The sequence below is a fragment of the Paraphaeosphaeria sporulosa genome (genome assembly GCF_001642045.1).
Source record: "Paraphaeosphaeria sporulosa strain AP3s5-JAC2a unplaced genomic scaffold CC84scaffold_14, whole genome shotgun sequence".
NCBI classification, from domain to species: Eukaryota; Fungi; Ascomycota; class Dothideomycetes; order Pleosporales; family Didymosphaeriaceae; genus Paraphaeosphaeria; species Paraphaeosphaeria sporulosa.
This window is the reverse complement of record NW_017253373.1, coordinates 720146-738918: the sequence shown is the minus strand read 5'-3', so window position 1 is coordinate 738918 and position 18773 is coordinate 720146. Positions and strand designations below refer to the sequence as shown.

Genomic DNA, 18773 nt, shown 5'->3' with positions numbered 1-18773 from the left:
CAAAAACTGGCAGCGGAGGGCGTTCGAAAATTGGATTAGCGCTTTGGAAGGGTGGTTGGGTGGCGAAAAGAAGCGCTGACGAAGGGGGATGCGAGGTGCGACGGGGTGATGGGAGTGGTGGTTCATGCATTATGTACCAAGCGGCGCCAGTCATAGCTTTGGGAAGGCCCCATCCACGGCTGCACCTACGCGCAGTGGTTTATTGCAACGTTCTTCAGTGGCTCCCTCTTTCCTGTCTCTTATGGATAGGAGATTGAAGCCGTCGTGTCGTGGTTTCCTGCCCTGTGATCGAGTCCAGGACCTGGATCGGTGCAAAGACACTGAACTAGGAAGATAGAAACACCCAATGCTAGGCTAGATTATCAGCGTGAGCCGACCAAGTAAAAGGTTGAACCTTTGTTGCTTTGGTGTAGCGCCAATACCTCTTGCGGCTCTTACTAACGGTTTCCGCTGCTGTGCTGGCGTTAAGAGAAGAAATATGGGAGAGACCAATCACTACAAGATTTGAGTTAGAGGTGTTGAACCCAAGTTACATGAACCCGTCCCAGTGTCTCGCAAAGACGCAGTCTCAGTATCTGCTCCAAACGCTATAAATTAGACTAATGTACAGAGTAGAAGGTTTCCAAAAGAGTTCCAAATCTACAGCTAACTATGTGGCCGCCATATGGTCGTCAAATTCTTCGCGGACCTTGGAGATTAGAAGAGTCACACGGCACCGCTTCCACCATCGAGGGAGTGGGCGCCCTGGAAACTCTGAGAGCAGTCGCTGCCCCAGCCAGCATCAGCATCAAATCATTCTATATGTGTGAGAACGCTTTCACTGTTCAATCTCGACTTTCTCCATCGCTCCATAGTCCTTCGTGGTTTCTTCTCAAACCAGAGGCTCCTTGATGCCTTGAGACTCGGTGGCATGTTTCAGGAAAACCTGCTTGACCATGCAGCCACAAGGATGCAAATAGATAGGGTTCGAAGGGACGTTGAGCACTGCTGACACGATGGCGGCGGTTATTTGGTGGTGGAAACCCCCAGCTTGGGGTCCTGTGCGACGGCCGAGGCCGCGAAGGCCCAGAAAAAGGTGGTCGCAACGCGTTCATCGCAAGAATTTTGAGCACTACATCTTTGTTCTCGTTGTCAACGTTAGACGATGGACTCGACGCGTGAGCTAGCGAGTAAGAAATGGAGGTAGTCAGTGAGTTCCTCGAAACGCAGGATACCGCGACAATGCGGGCATTTCGCGATGTGGTGCTCGTTGCCAACTTGAATGGCTGTAGGAGGGATGAATGAGCTTTTCAAGGCATTCGCCGCAAGCGGGGGGTCTAAACGGGATACAGTTGATGGAGGTGCGCAAGGCGGGCTCGTATCCGTATCTCTGGCCTTTCCAGCTCATCGACAGCAGCTTCGCCTGCGACGCTCAGCCATATACTTCCGACGGCTGATGATGCTATGTTTGATTGTGCCGCGCGCGTCCAAGTTGCAACGAGAGGAGTGGCCAGAACAACGAAAGTGAGGTTTGGCGGCAGAAACTCTCCCGACGGGATCATGAAAGGAAACGCGGGCTGGAAACGTGCATCGCCGCTCCTCTACGTCGGCACCTCTTCGGCGGCAATGACTAATCAGTGATGACTAAGTGATGACGACTGATCTAGGCGGCGACTGATTGGCTCAAGCAGTGATGACTCATCTCCGCCAAGCACTCGGCCTCGACGGTCCAGCCACCGCCTTTCCTTCATCACCACCTGCCCTCGCACCGCGTCCACCGTCGCCGTCCATCTCGTCCATCTCCCACAACACTCGCCCATCTCCCATACCACCCGCCCATCTCGGCCACCCCCTTTGCACCACGGCCGACGTCCCCGCGCGCCCCAGGCCTCGTTTAGTCTCCGCGCCGTCCCGATGCCCTAGTTCACCACACCATCCTTGCGCACCACAAGGCCTCGACGCAGCGCACGCGCAGCACCGTCGGGGGGTGCGCTCTACTGGGCCGGGCAGCGCGCACACGGCGAGACTGGAGCGGGCGGCCACGGCGCGACAGAGCCAGGGTTGCTCTCTGCCACACAATCAAAACCCGGGTGGGCGGGCATCCCAGTGCGCTGTAGCATAGCAGCACCGGGGGCATTTGGTAGGTAGCAGAGCAAGCAGCACGGGGTAGCTCATGTACGGTAGATAGAATACATCATGTCCACACTCTTCCGCAAGGGCGGCATCCCCGCACTCGTTTCGTCGCCGTTCGACCACGCGTCGCCGTGCCGTGGCACCCTCGTCATCCTCGTCAATGAGCGCGCGCGGCTGGCGACGGTCGAGCTGCAGTTTGAGCTCGCCGCGCAGGGCTGCAACGCCGAGCAGCGGATGCGCTTCGTCTACGATGCGGACAACTTCGAGCCCGGCACGACCACGGTGAGCGATGCGCCGCTCGCGGGCAGAGGCGATCGCGCGGTGCAGCTGGCGCAGATAGCCCGCCCGCGGGGCGGCAAGCTGAAGGCGCTGGGCCTTGTTCTCAAGCAGCCCTGCGTCGTGCTGTCGCCCGCGGCGGGACCTCTGTCCGCCAACGACGCCGGCCCGCGCTTCGAGCAGCTGGCCGCGCTGGCCAGGGCGACGCGCGTCGACATCGTCTTCGACTACGCCTGGCTGCATCCGGACAAGCGGGCGCAGTTTGAGTGTCTTGTGGGCAGCTCAGGCCTGACGGGCTTTCCTCGCCGCAGCGGCGCAGTCGAGGCAGACTGGACCGTCTTCGGCGAGCGCGACCCCCCGCGGTACGAAGAGTCGCTGAAGCGGCCACGGCAGTGTACGTATCCAGCACCCACGGCTCGTCTCCAGCCATCTTGCTCACGCCAGCAGCACCCTCGACCCCGCCCCAGGCGCCGCGCCCGAAGCGCCTCCTCCTCGACGACGCGAACGCCGACATCGACCCCGGCTCGCCAACCGAAAAGGCCACCACCGACCCGTCCTCGCCGCCCGCCCCGCCCGATCCACTCCAAGCCGCCGAGACCGCCATGGCGAAGCTCCTCCCCTCCGCCCTGCGCGACGTCCTGCCCGAAATCCTCGCCGACGTCCTCCCCGGCATCCTCACAAACATGTTCGCTGCACCAACACCCACACCCTCCTTGGCACACCCGTCCACGCCACCCCCAGGTCCGCCGAACCCCCTTTCCCCGCTCCACCGCGTCATCCGCGCCCGCCTGCACTCCACCGCGGCCACCGTCGCCGAGCAGATTAGCGCCGAGTCCTACGCGCACGCGCTGGAAGCCCGCGACCACGCGGACCTCGCGCTGGACGAGCAGCTTGAGGACCAGCGCCTCGAATTCGCAATGCTCAAGGAGGACCAGCTGATGGAGATGCGGAGGTTGTGTGATGAGCGGCTAGAGGACATGGAGGGGCGGTGCGCAGACATGGTGGCAAGTGTGGAGGGTGAGTGCGGGGAGGCGTATACCACGGCGAAGGAGAGGATCAGCGAGTTGGTGGGGGAGCTGAGGGGGGTGCTCGTGAGGGAGAGGCTGGGGGTCCGGGCAGGGGTTGGGCTTGGGACTAGGACGAGGGCGGCGAGTGTGCCGCTGGACGTGCGCTGGTGAGGGCACACCAACGTGATCACCTTCTGCCCCCTAGCTGTAACAGGAACGCAGTCTGGTCTGGTAATCACGCTCACCAAGGCCGCCGCCCAGGAGAGTGGTCGAAAGGACCAGACGGCAACACGAGCGTAACCGGCAATACCAAAGCAAGCGGCAGACAACCCAGCGGTATCTGGCCATGGCACAATCTCCTGTCCCCCACTGTACGAACAAGGTACTGTCGTGCGAGGTAGCATTGTCCCCGCGTGCGAAGGGTCCCGAGACAGCGGACGAAAACAGACACAATGTTTTTGTCCGACTTGTCGTCTACAGCATCTGCCCGCTTTACGCCCACGTAGATGCACGTCTCGCCTGCGCACAATGCGCCTGCGAGAACTTCTCAGTACGGGGCCGTGGGACTGTACGTTCGAGATGGTCAAGGCGACACAGCGGGACTTGCAAAGACGGAGCGCAGGCAACGCTGCGGAGTAAGAGCCAACGACAATTCCATTGAAAGAAAAGTAGAGGGCCAAATGTGAAGGAAGAAATTACATGCGCTAACCTGAACCCGACTCCGTCCTAATGCAGATGCAAATCGTCGTGATGTACATGTTTCGTGACTCGTGAAAGGAATAGCTATGTCATTGCTCCCACGCTACGCGATTGAATCAAAGCCACTGCAGTCAGACCGCCTGCAAGCGCACAACAGGGTCATGACGGTCCTCGCTGCGATCATGGCGATGCATCGGTGTGCTCAGGCGAGCCCTTTCTCCTTGGGCGGAGGGTAAGGAAGAACGCACATGTACGCCAATATGTTGAGCCAGTTCTCTTCCACCTTGGGGCCCTCTCCGCAAAACTCGGAGTTGTTGATACACTGGAGCCTGGCGAAATTGATGACGGTGGAGCTGTTCTGCTGAGGATCGGAAGGGACGCTGATCTCGGCTTCGTGAACGCGGATCTGTGTGCTGGTGAAGTTGGCGATGGTGATCTAAGTTTGTGTCAGCTGACTTGAGCCTGAAGCAAGTGATAGGGACATGCTGTCAACCTGCTCCTCTAGGGATGCGGGTACTTGTGGCCTTGCCTGTATGCGTGATTGCATTCGGCATGGTTGAGATACACCTGGCGGTGAAGGAGAGCGAGGATTGAGAAGATTTTGCTTGAAAGGAGGTCCTGATCAAGTGCACCCACCTGGACGAAATCGGTCAGAGTGCAGGCGAGGATGTCAGACTCGTCGCCATGAGGGCTATGGACGGCAAGCAGTTCCTAATCAGCGCTCCTGGAAAACGCAAGGATGCGGCGTTCGGCGAAATCGGCTGCGACAGGCATCTAAATCAATGGCAGTAATAAGAATGAGTGCAGAGTGATTGGTGCGCTTCGGCAGAAGTTGCAGGCTTCGACTGCAATGTCATAGAACTTGTGGCCCGTGACATAGGGATTGCGGTCTGTTATGGTGTGTTCCTCGATAGCCCGGACAAGGCCAACGTCATACAGCGCCGTGGAAAACTGCGACCTTCCGGATGGGATTGAATCCAATGGCGCAGTCGTAATCGGTGGCTCCATGTTCCAGGTGACGTCGTGAGCACTGAAATCTCCGGACTCGGGGGACACTTCACTGCTTTCCATCGCTTCGATCATGGCAACGATTCGCCGGCCGCTGATTGCGATGGATGCTAGGTGCGCCTTGGCATCGCGGATGGCAGCGACAGCCTCGGGAGCAGGTTCAGTAGCAGACTTTGTGTCAGCCTCGGTGACGATATTGACCTCGGCGGGCGTTCCGGAAGTCTTGGCCCCGCCTGGCGTTATGACTGTAGCTGTGGTAAGCCCAATGCGTGTGGGCTTGCGCGGGGTTGTGGCGTGGTCGTGCCCATTTCCGGTTACGTTACCGCTAATTTTCTACAAAGCGGCATGTCGTGGTGGAGAGATGCAAGGTCAGATATGCCACGACAGGGCGAGCGTGATGTTGTGGTGCAAAAGTCGGTGCCCCTGTGTTGACGGGCGATCAACAGAGCAGGTGAGGCGCGTTCGCCTTGAGGATATCACTACGCAGTTCGTACTAGCGTCGATTGGCCCCATCAGTGATCAAGTATGCTCCGAGCGAAACTTCGTCGACCAGGTCTCTATCGTAGCCGCCGTGATTGAGCATGAGGAAGCGCCCGCCTCAGCGCCCTTCGTCGTTCGATGATGTTGTGAGCGCCCTTGAATACCACAAAGACAAGCTAGGTCGGCTGGGAGATCTGAGTGACCATACAGCATGGTCACCGTCCAAGATTACACGCTTGCAAAGCCTCCACTTGCGGGGCATCTACCCGTCCGATCATGACCGTAGCAAAACTGCAGATATGCTCGACGGCGCTGGGGCGCTGACGCATAGTTGTACCTCTTTTAGGCAGTGTGCCAGCAAATGAGAATCTTCAGGTTTGGTCAACCCTTTCCGCGACTTCTTGGCAAGAAGCAAAACAAACACGTGCATAGGGCACCCCGGGACGGAGGCGGTTGTGTTTGTATGAGTTCGGGCGAAAGGGGTGTCGTTTACTATACCGAGGTCAAACCGTATCGGCGAGATCTGCCGTGAGCCCGAGGAAGGAAGATTGCCATGCAAGAGATGGCTACGCTGGTGGTAGCCGTGTACAAATGATACGGGCTTCGCGGCGCTAACAAGAAGAGCAAAATGGTTTGTGATAAGAATGGCGTATACCATCCATTGATGTTGTCTTACGATGGAGACGTGATTTGGTTGGTGGAAAGGGCGTTTAATAAAACGTTTCTCGCCTACATCAGTAATAGCGAGTCGCATCCTCTTGAGCATATTACCGGAGATGCTTGCGCAAAGTTCTTCCAATGAGGTCCTTTCCGCCAGCACATATTCGAGGAAGCGGAGAAAGCTGTGGATTACATTTCTGGATTGCAAGTCAGTGCAGTCACAAACAACAATGATGGATTAGTGATACGACGCTTGAGACCGGTCGACCATCTGTCAATAGACCAGTACGCACGAGACCCAGAAGAGCCTACCCCTTCGAGCCTGGAATCCTTTTACAAAGCGCTTCGGCGACTTAGTAGGGTCGCATCTTGGACTCCCGTCAAGGCGACTGGATGATAGCTGAAATACGAGCGGTATGCCACTCGATGCAGTAGGTGAGCCCTCGGAAAACAGATTCTCGCCTTCGATGGATGCACTGCTGCCACAGACGCCGAAGAGTATTATTAGAATCAAGAACAATATGAGTATCTTGATGGCTAATATGCCTCGGCCGAAGTTGCCCAACTCATGGATTATGGCGAGCTCATCCAAGCTGCCCGATGTTAGAACCCTGGGTATCCTGTACCTCACCTCTCCGGTCACGGGATATCCGTCGAGATAGGGCGTAGCCCGAGACGATTAGGTCCAAGCTAACAGTAGCTAGCTATCAAGGCTAGGAAGCTATCGGATCTAGTCCGACAGCGATTCGTCTCTCCTACAATCTACTTTGGTTGCCCGTCTTGTATCTATCTACATTGCTTGCCTTTGAATCCTGACACCCGATGCATAGGAAACGAAAGATGTGGGTCTACGCTACTTACCTATCATAGAAGCACTTCTGGTCCAGCACAAGGTCGTATCGGCTCGTAGGTACCGACTTCTCATAGAAGCTCAAGTCCAACTTCCTTTCGCCCCGTTCGTGCCAAAGACACCCTCCTATTCTCTCCGTCCCTGTGGTGCCGTACTTACCTAAATAACGTGCCCCACAACAGTACCCAACCCGCAAGACTATGGCTATTTTTCTTCCCTCGCTACCTAGCTACTTTGCTCTTCCTGCATCGTGTGTTTGTTATCAGCCTTATCAAAAGATTGGCACCTATCCTCGTATTTTTACTGCACTTTCTGTCTCTTTCTACCGTTAGATTCTTGTTTTGCGATACTAGGTCCGCCTTAATGGACTAAGAGAAATGCACTGGTATCGCTCCCTCCCTCGTAACGTGGGGTAAGGCTATAAACTCTTGATACACTTTGTCTCACAGGCGAATATGGCGAGTGGTATGTACTCTCATTTTTCAGGCACACATATCTAACGCTAACTGTCTAAGAAGACTAATGATATTCGAGATATCTCCAAGGAAATCCACTAGACGGAATGATTCGCATCGGGCTTCTATCTAATCCGGGCCTCCACCTTGTGCATAGACAGCTTGTTACTTTTGCTAACCTGGCGTGCCTTACCAACAATACCTAGCTATCGTGCAGTAGCGCGCATTACGGTTAGATCCCATACAAGCGACTATCGAAGGACCTAAACTTCCACCCGATATATAATCAAGTTTCTAGTAAGCTTCTATTTACACATGGACGGTCCTGACTATACACGTACACTAGGATTTGGAGGGCATTTACTGCCAAACTTCCGAGTTGTTTTCTAAATAGGTAGGGCACTTATGTTGCGTAGTACTATCTAAACAAGCATCAAGGGGTCTCACAGTACATGAATGTAAACATCTATGAGCTTTACCAAATACATATTGGAAGCGCTCTGCGAAGGGAACCTAATAGATGTCCCACTATGGAACGCGCAGCACACCTCTACTAATCTAGGTAGATAACCTCCTTCCATATCTAGGTACTAAAACGTGGCAGGCATGCGGCTGTCCACGACTTCCAAAGTAATAAAGCCGGCTGATCGAAAAGCTGTGTATGTTGTGTGAGACGAGACGAGAGCATTAGTTATAGTCCTGGACGTGATGCGTGAGCGAATTCCTAGCACAACGCTTTACGGGTACCGCGTGAGAGGGTTCCATACTTGGGCATTGTCTAGCCAATGTGACATCGTACCTGTGGAGCACAGTAATCAGGACTTTCTAGGCGATTAGAGAAGGAGAATCGCTGCGATTTCCAACACAAGCCGTTGGTTTGAGTGCCATCATAAGCACGGAAGCAGTACGACCAAGCAGTGTTGTTCCTAGGTCCACAGGGATTGTAAAAATTTAATCAAGTGACAGCGGGGTATCTTTGTGAACGGAATAAATGCAACAACACCAACATCCACAACGCCAGCATTCATGTGCCAAGTCAAAGAAGAACGTGACCCTGGTGATGACAACGCGGTCCGCCAGCAGCTCTATTCAACAATACCAATTCAGTTGCTACGCCCAGATGCGCTGCAGTGCCTAGGTGTTCCTATTCTTGGGCTGGAGCGGGCTCGCGCGGCGACTTGGTCTTCGGGGCGGGCTTCAGCACTCGCTTCCCGCCTACAGCTGGTGTAGGAGGTAGGACGTTCTCTTTTGCAGAGCTGCCGACGTCCTTGGTGGCGTCCGGTGCCGATGCGGTGATGTCGCGGGTGTCCTTGCTGTGGCTATACTTGTGTTCGGATGCGGTAATGTCCGTGGTGATGTCATGCGCAGATGCGCCGATAACCAGATCATTCTCGCGCATTGCGGCTTCGACTGGCACCAACTGCTCGTCAGGGTAGGGGTTCAGGTTAGCTTCGTGAGTGAAGCAGAGGTATGACATGATGTTGAGCCAGTCGTCCTGAACGGCGGGATCTCGGCTTCGGAAGTCGGTGGTGCGCAGTTCGAGGCACTTCGCGATGCGAATCCAAGGTGTGGATTTGACGTGGGCATCGGTCGGCGGCTGGACGGAGGCCTCGTGTACACGGATTTGGCCCTCGGTGGTGACGGCGACAATGGTGACCTGAGAACATCAGCACGGGTAGATGTGGGCAGGCGGAGGGGACTTACAGTACAGCCCAAGGGGGCGCTGTTGCGCTTGAGCTGGCGATGAAGGAGCATCAGCGCATAAACCAGCTCGCCCAAATGCAATGGCCCGTCAGCGTCGGCCTTTGGCTGCGCGCGCACAGGCAAGAGACAGCCCACGACGTTTTCATGGCAGTACTTGCCGAAGCATGTACCGATATCGCAGCATTGAGCCCTATCGCACTCGCCGCTGCATCCGTCGCCCACCTTGAGGCCGTGTTGGACTCTCCAAGCAAGCGACCACTCCCACAATGGTTCGTACAACGCTTCCAGCCACATGTCGTACCGGTCTGGAGCGAAGGCGGTCACAGCTGTGGGCGGCATTGCGCAGGCTTCGCGCTCGGCGACTGCGTACATGATGGAGTGGGCGCTCTCGGCCAGCAGATCAGCCCACTCGAGCGTGGAAGCCCTGCGCACAACGTCGACGGCGGGTGCTTCGAGGCGATGGTGCTGGTCGGGGGCGTACGTGCTGACGAGGACGTTGAGTCTGGCGCGGTGAGGATGCGGGTTTTGTGTAGCGTCGCTGATGTGGATGCCGCACTGCGCGAGGAAGCGGGCGGAGGGCAGCGTGCCAGAGGCTGACGCGGGGTCGCGGTCGTGGATGGCACGCAGGGCGCGCATCAAAGCCTCGGCAGCGTCCAGCGTGGTGGGCGACATGGCCGGCGGCGGTGGTGGCGATGGGGCTGCTGGGGGCACGCGTTGTTTGGTGTGCCTGTTCGTGACGCGCCGTAGCCAAGCCCAAGCCTGGGCAGATATACATACACGCTGGTCAAGCACACGCCGGGCGCCGCGCTGCCCCTCCCGTTTGCGTTCGCGCGGCTCTGCCTTGCGCCCCGTAGTGCTCGCTCCCAAAGCGCCCGCTTCCGCTAGACATACCGACCACCGCGTCGCCTCTACCGTCTCACAGTGCCCGTCCGGCTTACATCACCGCCCTTGCAGAGCCCGCACGCTGTATCATGGATCCCAAATCCAAGCCGCCGAAGGACAGTCGACTGTGCGGTTGATATGATCGCGCCAATCCCGACAAGCGCTCCCAACACTCCTTTGCCATCGTGCGTGATCACGGACCCTTTCGTATTGGGAACCGATTCCATAGGGAGCACTCCCAGAAGGTTCTCATCTCCATTTGGGATTCTCGAGATGCGAAACTCGGAGAGCGACATGGAGCTCTTGCAACAGCTACAAGATAGGCTTGGCTTACAAAGCTGGAAGCTCCGCCCTCGCCGCAAGAGGTGACTGCTCGGAACAACGTTTTCGCTGCAAAGTTCATTGCGGATGGCAGTGACACAGTAATGGGCCGTGTACTGCTTAGGGAAGACTTCGCTAGGATTCTCCGAAGCAAGACATAGCAAAGCTAATGTTGGGCCGGACATGACGACGCTACGCGAGTTGAAGGTCTCAAACGTTGACGATTGGGCTATGGCTCGTGCAGCAGTATGACACAATGTTGACCTGATTGTCTCGCGCAGCCGGGTCCTGGCCTACCACATGGCAATGCGCAGATCGAGACACGTTGTGATGTGAATCGTGGGCCTGTTATCGGCTTCGGCGACGATATCATAATCGGTTGGCAGATGGACGGAGTCCTCGTGGATGCGGATATCGCTCTCGGAAGTGACAGCGGCGAGAGTGACCTGCCCTCATTCGTTAGCCAACAGGGATGTATACATCGGAAAAGTATATACCATTAGATAGAAGAAAATATTGTATTTGAGTTGGCAAAGCACAAGCGTTAGCACGTAGAATAGCTCCGCCACATGCATTGCCTGGTTGTCTTGAAGCTGCGTTTGGACGGGGAGAACGCAGCCGACGGCATTCTCGTGGCACCGTAAGTTTGTCTCCTGGTGCATTCTTCGCCGGCGACAAGCACATTGCGGGATGCAAACTCATCCCCAGGTTCATCGTAGAAGGGATTGTAAAGCTTGCTCGGCCACAGGTCGCGTGAACAGGGTTCACGGGCCTTCACGGCCGCGGTAAGCACTGTGAAGTTGTTGCGCTTTCGGGCCTCCTCGTACACGATGGTGTATGCATTCTCACAAGATAATCCGGCTAATGGACGGCGCTGACCTCGCTGCTTTTCACGGCTTCACTCTATCCTGACCTTTCTGCGAAAGAGGTATATGACTAGAGTATGGATAGGTCGTAGGTTACATTTGTACTCTCGCCACGTCCATCCCAAATCTAAATCTGCCCAAAAGTTCATATGTTGCCATTGGGTATCTTGATTGGGAACTGCAAAAGTGAATGCATGATGACCGTTAAACGCCTTTCCAAACACCTGGACCGATAGCGAAGAATCCTGCAGCATCGGGATGCGTAGGTGGTAGATGAGTCACCCGTCCTCTACCGCGCGCTGAGAAGCTCCTTGTGCGACACTGCGGCGGCCCTCTTCTCCAGCGCAAGCTCAGGCCACACCAAGCGCTCGTTGCAAGCCCATGCTCTGAGGCCTTTCACGTACATTTGGAACTCGGAAAGGGGTTCTTCCAGCGATTCGCACAGGCAGTGACTTGCTCCATGTGGTGTCCGCGCTGTGCATCCACAATATCCACCCAGTGGACGAACACCTCTACATGTTTCGAGTTGGCCGTGAGTGATAAATGGCATGTCTCGAGGACGTTCGCGGCTCGAGCATATGCCTGATCGTACAGGCCGTACTGATAGTTCACAATACGTGCGTCTCCGCGGGCGCCTTGGAGCTTGCGACGGTGATTGACTCGCCCGCTGCTGGCTGGTACTGACCGGTCAGGAAGGGTACCAGGAGTCTTTCCGTGATATCAAACATGTTGTCATCAGCGTAATGTTTGTCCACTGAACGGGGATGATTATATACTGCGAGAAGAATATCGATTCCTCGTCTTTAGTGAAGGCTGTCTAGACACCGTCTACAACTCGTGTTACCCGGGAACAGCCAAGGACAGCATCGGGCCAGGCGTCACTGAGAATTGTGTGGCCGGGTTCGGTGCATCGAGATGGTTTCCATTTTGAGGAGACCTTGGCCTCGGGCTCCGACGCAAGGAAAGGTCCGGGTTGGCACAAGGACATGACGAGGAAGGCGCCAACTTCTGACGAGATGGGCACTCTGCTGTATGTGACATCTTCCTTTGCATTTGGCGACCGGTCGCCCGAGATCGGCTTCTCTAGGGCGTTTTGAACAAATTCTGCGAATACCTGCGAGATCGGTGTTCCAGTGCACGTTTTGATCTTGTCAGCGCGCAGCTTCAGGTTGTTGTCGTGCGCTCTCGTCATGGGATCGCGCTCCTCGTGCTCACTGGGGGCATCGTCAACCCGGCCGGTGCGACTTGTTTCGGGAGTGGAATGCGGAGACCCGGCACCGTCACCGAGCTTGCTCCGTCGGAGATGGCGTGTACGGCAGCTTCCATGAGCGGCAGCGAGCAACCCAGCGCTGTCGCGGACTTCTTCCCAAGTACAGACCGCAGGGCGCCACACTAGCCAAGAAAACAAAAGTGCAACGCTCCCTGAACGCAAAAGCGCTCCCTCGAACTCATACCAAGCCTCCCTGGATGAGCATGAATTTCCCGACGTGCGGCGTGCCAAGCCGCCCTCGGTGACCAGGACCCCGTGTCACGGCGCGCACGAGCCAAGGTACCGCACCCAGGTAACTCGCCCACGCCCCCTGCGGAACCCTAACCCAGTGCCCCACAGGGAGGCCCACCTGCCAAGCCACCTGCATAACGGTACCTAGGCTCGTGGCCATCACACAAAGCACACTGGATGATCGCGCATCCGCCACACCGCATCATCACGCAACAACAGACCCAATCCCGAGAGACCCATCATCCCGTCTTACGAGATGCCTGGATATGAGCAAATAGTGCACCGTCCAACTACAGATCATGCGGATAAAGCACGAAGGCAATTTTAGGAGATGGTCAGCCATGGACGAATACTGCTGCGTGATGAGCTGTCTTGTGACACGGCAATAGGTTCCAGGTGAGAAAGGAAAGGGCCTAAAGGTGTGGCATTGTTAGAAACAAAACTAGACCCAAGTCTCCCTTCTGACTTGTGTGCTGTAGCACAACTCTTGCTCTTCCCCCTATAGTTATGCCGACAATACACCACCGTAGCGAGCAGTTGGCACACAAAGCCCAGTTGTATCCAAATTTCCAAGTCTGCATCCTTGTCGTATCTTGCCTCTTCCTCTTAGCCACGATCCTTTCGGCCGCCGCGATGAGCTTTGTTGCGCACCTACCTGCTGCGTTTACCCTTCTATCCCGCCTTGGGCGCGCAAAAGTTTCGAGCACCTTTAGCGGCCTTCTGTTCAACAGCACCGCTCTGCTTTGTGCAAGGACCAATCAGGTTCTGACAGACCGATTGTCTGAGCACCTTGAAGACGTCTGAGGAATAGGAGAGCTAACCCCTGTATCTTGGGACCCAGATTTTGCTTCGATCATCGCCTAGAATGCTTAGGACCAGGGCCCTAGAATCCCGCTGGTGCGTGAGCGCTGTTGATGTTGGGCGGTGGGGGCTGGAACGGCCGCATCGACGAGACGAGACGAGACAACCTTCCCAGAGCGGCAGTCTGCGAGGCCGTTGATCGCTGCGACCCTGCGAACGACCCTATCAACCCTGCGAACCGCTCGTGCATAGATGCGGTGGACGTAGGCGAGGGGATTGGACTGATGTCGGCGTCTTCCATCAACGTGGTAGTTTGGCGTGCATGATGGTGGGGCGAACGGCCATCTTGGCGCCTGCGTTGCTATTTAGGCTTCGACGCTGGACGTCGGCTTGCAGGCGCCCACCGACGCGGTCTTGGCCCGCCTCCGCGCATCCCATGCGCAATACCTTGCCGCGACCTCCCCTGCTCAACCTCAAGGCACCGCTGTCCCAGAATTTCTTAGCCAAGATGCTCAGCCGTTCTGCGGCGCTGGCTCTGCCGCCGACGCGCAATCACTACCATGGACTTCACACTGGAAGGAAGAAACACTCATCACCATCGACTGTGTGGGAAGGCGCGGCGCTGCCACCGATGCTTTTGACGACAATGCTATCCCGCTGCCTTGCCTCGCAGCTAGATTCAGACAGGTACCCCCATTCCACCATCGCCGGATGCTAGATAATATGTAGCTACAGCCCCCTCCAAGCCGCGATGACCTCCAACAGCCCAGGCTTCCGAGCCTCAGCCCTCCTCAAAAGCGTCAGCTCCAGATACAGTCGTGGCCATGGCCGGCCATGCGCACCACCTCTCATGCCTCTGTTCAACGCGAACATCACGCGTGATACGCGTGTGCGCTCATCACCACGCATCTCAAAATCAGGAGGGCACAAGCCAGAGCGAAGGTCTCGCTGCGCGCGTGTCCATACTGCAATCTATAAGTGTATTACAGACATGTGCACCGTCTATGCTACCACGAGTCTTGCAGCCCCATGCCGGCTGCAGGTACCTCTTGGCGACCGGGTTTGCGGTTGTGGGCGCGCCGCATCTTGGCAACGTGGGCTTGCACCTACCGGTACCATGGACGTAGCACCTGCCTGTGGTATGCCTGTGGATTGTAGTCTTCAGACCTGTACAAGCGTGCCCCTGACTGCACCCATCCACAATCTCGCCAACTGCGCTTGAATGTATCGACACACGCCGACTACTGCGTAATATATCGAGCTCGGCAACGACGGGAAGGGCATGGGCTCCCAGGACCAACCTCGGAGCGACGATGAGCATGGTGGCTACAAAGAGAGCGAGGACATTGGGTCAGACCCCCTGGGCCGGTGCCGCGGGTCGACGGTGCGTCGCTCCATCAACCTACCGTACCCACTGCCGCATCATTTTGCCCATGGAGTGGACTGGAAAGAGTATGTTAGACGAGATACAGTATGCTGACGTAGTGTTGTAGCAATCTTTTGGGAGCAGGGGTTCCGGTCGGACGAGCGGGTGGTCGCCTGGACCCGGTGCGTCGCTCTAGTGCAGCCCCCGCGGCAACGTCGACGGCCATGTCGAAACAGCCGTCGTCCGCGACGCGGTGACCTACGCTGAGCACGCCAGGCGGAAGACTGTCGCCTCTCTTGACGTTGACACGCGCCTGATATGGCACTGGTGCTTCGTGGGATATCATGGGCGGAGACGTCCGTTTTTCGCGTGACGGCCGACCCATTCTCTCCCACGATTACCTCACCGTGAAGATCTGGGATGTGAACAAGGAGCGAAGCCTGATCAAGACGACTCCGGTACGCGAGTACTGTACCTCCGAACACGACTGTGCGATGCGTACGAGAACGACAGCATCTTATGATTACCTAATTTCGTGGATAGGGATATCTTACGCAGATATCCCTCACCCGTGGAAAGCATGTAATCGTTCTGGCGCTGGGCATGATCGCGGACGCACCATGCTTGGAGTACATATTCCAATCATGACCGCAAACTCCATCCTCAAAAGCCCTTTGCACACTCCATAACCCCAGAAGACGTATCACCGCAGCAGATGAAGTGTGCCCACGCCGCGTCATTGCTTCCACCTCCGAGATCGATCGTGATATTTTGAGGGTTATAAGCATAACAGCACGTTGCTGAACCATGTCCATGACGATGGCGATACAGCACAGCGATGCACCCCAGTTTAATCAACATCTATCCTGCAAGATTCTGGACCAACCCCTTCTCGTCGAGATCAAAAACCACGAGACTCGATGATACGCGAGCCTTTGCAAATCGTGGGAGATGGCTGCTCTTCAAGTTATTCGTATCGTCTGCTTGCAGGAGCAGACAGCTGCTTATGGTGCACGGGAAAGTGAAACGCGAAAAGCCAGCTGCACTATTCGAGCCGGTGGGTGGTGGTGTGATTAGCAGAAACATGAGTGCTCCTATTGGAGCAAAAAGGGAAGAGGAAGCGCAAAGATGCACTGTTGCGCTTCGAAAATTCGTATCCTGGCCTTGGTGGATCCGTTTCAAAGCTGGTCGATTCAAACTTCCACAAACGGCATATGTCAAAAACGTCGATCGCCGTGATGCAAAACAATCGTTACACGGCAGCAAAGCTGTGACGTGATCTATTCCAAAAATAGTGGTTTAAACTTCCACAAACGGTATACATCAAGACTGTTGATCGCCGCAATGCAAAACAATTGTTACACAGCGGTAGCTTACCTGCGATATAATTGGGGAATATTGCACACCTACATATCCAAGCTCATAAAACGCACAGGCTCGAATTGCTGGCAGGGGCCAACTTGCCGTACTACCGTTGTCTCTGCGTACAATCGGCGGCCTAACGGGCCCAACGACACCGGCGCAGAGAGCACGAAGACAGGTAGGATACTAAGCAGCATAACCCACCATATCCGCGATCACGTACCCGAGCCTAGCGGTACCCACAAGGAGGTGCGTGTTTAAAATTGTGAACGGCTGGCCATGCTCCGCACTTCACTACAAGAACTACCACAAAGATGCCCTATTTTCACGACGCAGGTTCTACGCCCACAGATGTAGCGTGCCGCGCCTAGATAGGAAGTGCTGATGTCGTCTCTAAATTAGGGTTGCAGGTGTGTTTAAGCTTCTTCACACTAAGGGTAAGTCCCGTTTCAAGTGACTTACTCTCATCTAACACTTCTATAGACACACCGGCTCTCATGCTCTACTTGTAGAGGCGTTAGGATATCTTTCATCACACCGGCTCTTTATCCCCCTAAGCTTCGATCATCACGTACTACTGTAACAGATTCTCCCAGTAAAGTCGGGTCTAAAGTCTCACCTTCCTCCCGCTGTGTCTAGTGAGAGTATTTCCCCAAATGAGCATGTGCTGCTGCTTGTATTTGTAATATCGGGCGGTTAGACGCATGACCGTATAAGTTCCAAGGGGTTGCCAGTCCCGTTGTCTCCGTCCGATGGCACCTCCCGCGAGCCCAAGGGGTCGGGATGGGAAGGCCTTGGGATAGAAAGCATTGTTGATGTGAGTGCATTCTCACCTTTCCATCGAACGCGACATCGCAACGGCTTGTGCACAAGTTAGCTGCTGTGGTGACATGGTAAGTCGTAATGCAGTACCTTGCATGTTTGGCTACAGGAATAATGAGTTATAATTCATCATATTGCTTTGGCGTGCTCATAGTCGGACCTGTGGAAAACTTTCTCTTGCTATGGTATAACTGCAGAATTGCTTCTGACAGCGAAGCGCATACGAAGTAAACTAAAGCAGCCCTCTTCCACCGCATACTAATATGGCCACACTGATCTGATCAATCTGGGCTTCCAAGGACTCGACGAGCAGATTTATAGTTTGATAACGATGGCATAATGACGTGGTTGATAGAGTGGCACGGTTGCCGCTTGTGCGCGGCTGGATTGCCTGGATGTCGCTAGCATCTGTCTGCTTGGTAGTCGCTGCCCTGGACGTGTTGATATGGACCGTTCAAGCGGTGGTTCGCGTTATCATCGTGTGGTCACTGCCTACTCACTGGACGTGGCGGCCGGGCGCACTCAGCACCACCATGTCACGATTTTGTCCACTAGTACTCCTCCTCCTCCTTCCAGTGGCCGATGATTGCGCGCCGCTCTCTACTCATCACGATCCTCGCAAACAAAAGCCCCCACATCAAAGAAAAGCGAACAGTTTCACTGGGTAGCGCAGAGACTTACAGGTGCGTTCTCAATACCGACCTAGTCTTCTTTGGGTCTATTATGGTATCGTCGATCTATGTAACCGCAATCTATGAATGCTGACTACGCCCAGTGCGCCTACCATTCCCTACTCATTCAGAGATTAGGCGACGGGCCCATACAGGTAAGCGACCTTGGCCTGCAAAAACTCCGTAAGTTGGTCATCTCTCGAGTGCCTCCAACGCGGCTCTCATCCCCATCATCATCACTATATACTTATCAAAGCCGCATATTACTAAGAGAACATCCTCATGTTGAGGCCTAACGCTTCTCAAACTCCTAAGAGCGAGTGGGTGCAAGTATGCATAGCAGCTATCTCTCAAGCACCCATATTGTGCTTCCTAAATGTTGGTATGCTACTCTCTATAGTTTTAGAGTTGAAGATGTCGATTCATAACTCGTCAACTGTGATAACTTAGCTCCTTATAGGCCAATTCACTGGAGTACCCTTCAACACTTTTTCGCCCTAAATCGGCTAAAATAGGGCCCAAAGATGTTAAAGTAGGTGTACTAAAGGAAATTAGCCTATACGGAGTATTGTAGCGACGATATACGAGTCATGAATTGATATTCAATACCTCTAAGTCGTGGAAAAGGTGGTATAGAAATACCGATAACCGGGTGCATTCCGGCCCAACCAGGTGAACTGGCTGTGAGTCGATGCCTCGACGAGTTTTCCACCACTCGGCCTCTCCTACTTCAAGACCAAGTTCGACATCATCTACGTCATCACTTTCAAGGGACTCTACACTGCTGTTCTCAACACAACTAGTGGCGGTTTTGGTGCCGGTTTCGCATACGCCTATGTCAAGTTGAGCTCGAGCTCCAGCTGTTGTAGGGAATCGTCTTCATGAGTGCCCGCTGTGCTAATATGATTATCTTCTAGCCAGCGTGATGTG

At 55.2% G+C, this 18773-nt stretch overlaps 6 protein-coding genes across 6 annotated transcripts; 3 read left to right on the top strand and 3 right to left on the bottom strand.

Moving 5' to 3' along the window:
• Positions 1 to 2175: 2175 nt before the first annotated feature.
• CC84DRAFT_1222827 (uncharacterized protein) lies at positions 2176 to 3566 on the top strand (the record flags this gene model as incomplete). The annotated part of the gene is made up of 2 exons (XM_018183422.1): positions 2176 to 2782; positions 2836 to 3566. 2 exons carry the CDS (start codon positions 2176 to 2178, stop codon positions 3564 to 3566), a joined length of 1338 nt encoding a protein of 445 aa, XP_018030187.1.
• Positions 3567 to 4296: 730 nt separating this feature from the next.
• CC84DRAFT_1210091 (uncharacterized protein) lies at positions 4297 to 5920 on the bottom strand (the record flags this gene model as incomplete). The annotated part of the gene is made up of 4 exons (XM_018182263.1): positions 5597 to 5920; positions 5032 to 5427; positions 4731 to 4785; positions 4297 to 4530 (listed from the first exon to the last, which is right to left on the bottom strand). Exons 1-4 carry the CDS (start codon positions 5683 to 5685, stop codon positions 4297 to 4299), a joined length of 774 nt encoding a protein of 257 aa, XP_018030186.1. The 5' UTR covers positions 5686 to 5920.
• CC84DRAFT_384481 (uncharacterized protein) lies at positions 5791 to 6533 on the bottom strand. Its single transcript, XM_018185993.1, has one exon. The coding sequence runs from the start codon at positions 6346 to 6348 to the stop codon at positions 5857 to 5859; it is 492 nt and encodes a 163-aa protein (XP_018030185.1). The 5' UTR covers positions 6349 to 6533; the 3' UTR covers positions 5791 to 5856.
• Positions 6534 to 8691: 2158 nt separating this feature from the next.
• On the bottom strand, positions 8692 to 12957 carry CC84DRAFT_1181272 (uncharacterized protein; the record flags this gene model as incomplete). Its single annotated transcript, XM_018180541.1, has 9 exons — positions 8692 to 9204; positions 9252 to 10010; positions 10190 to 10718; positions 10752 to 10900; positions 11368 to 11390; positions 11725 to 12028; positions 12165 to 12434; positions 12536 to 12712; positions 12775 to 12957. 9 exons carry the CDS (start codon positions 12955 to 12957, stop codon positions 8692 to 8694), a joined length of 2907 nt encoding a protein of 968 aa, XP_018030184.1.
• A 1292-nt stretch (positions 12958 to 14249) lies between these two features.
• On the top strand, positions 14250 to 14962 carry CC84DRAFT_384458 (uncharacterized protein). Its single transcript, XM_018185992.1, has one exon. It carries the CDS (start codon positions 14374 to 14376, stop codon positions 14842 to 14844), a length of 471 nt encoding a protein of 156 aa, XP_018030183.1. The 5' UTR covers positions 14250 to 14373; the 3' UTR covers positions 14845 to 14962.
• A 267-nt stretch (positions 14963 to 15229) lies between these two features.
• CC84DRAFT_1169305 (uncharacterized protein) lies at positions 15230 to 15920 on the top strand. The gene has a single exon (XM_018179634.1). The coding sequence runs from the start codon at positions 15333 to 15335 to the stop codon at positions 15675 to 15677; it is 345 nt and encodes a 114-aa protein (XP_018030182.1). The 5' UTR covers positions 15230 to 15332; the 3' UTR covers positions 15678 to 15920.
• Positions 15921 to 18773: the final 2853 nt, after the last annotated feature.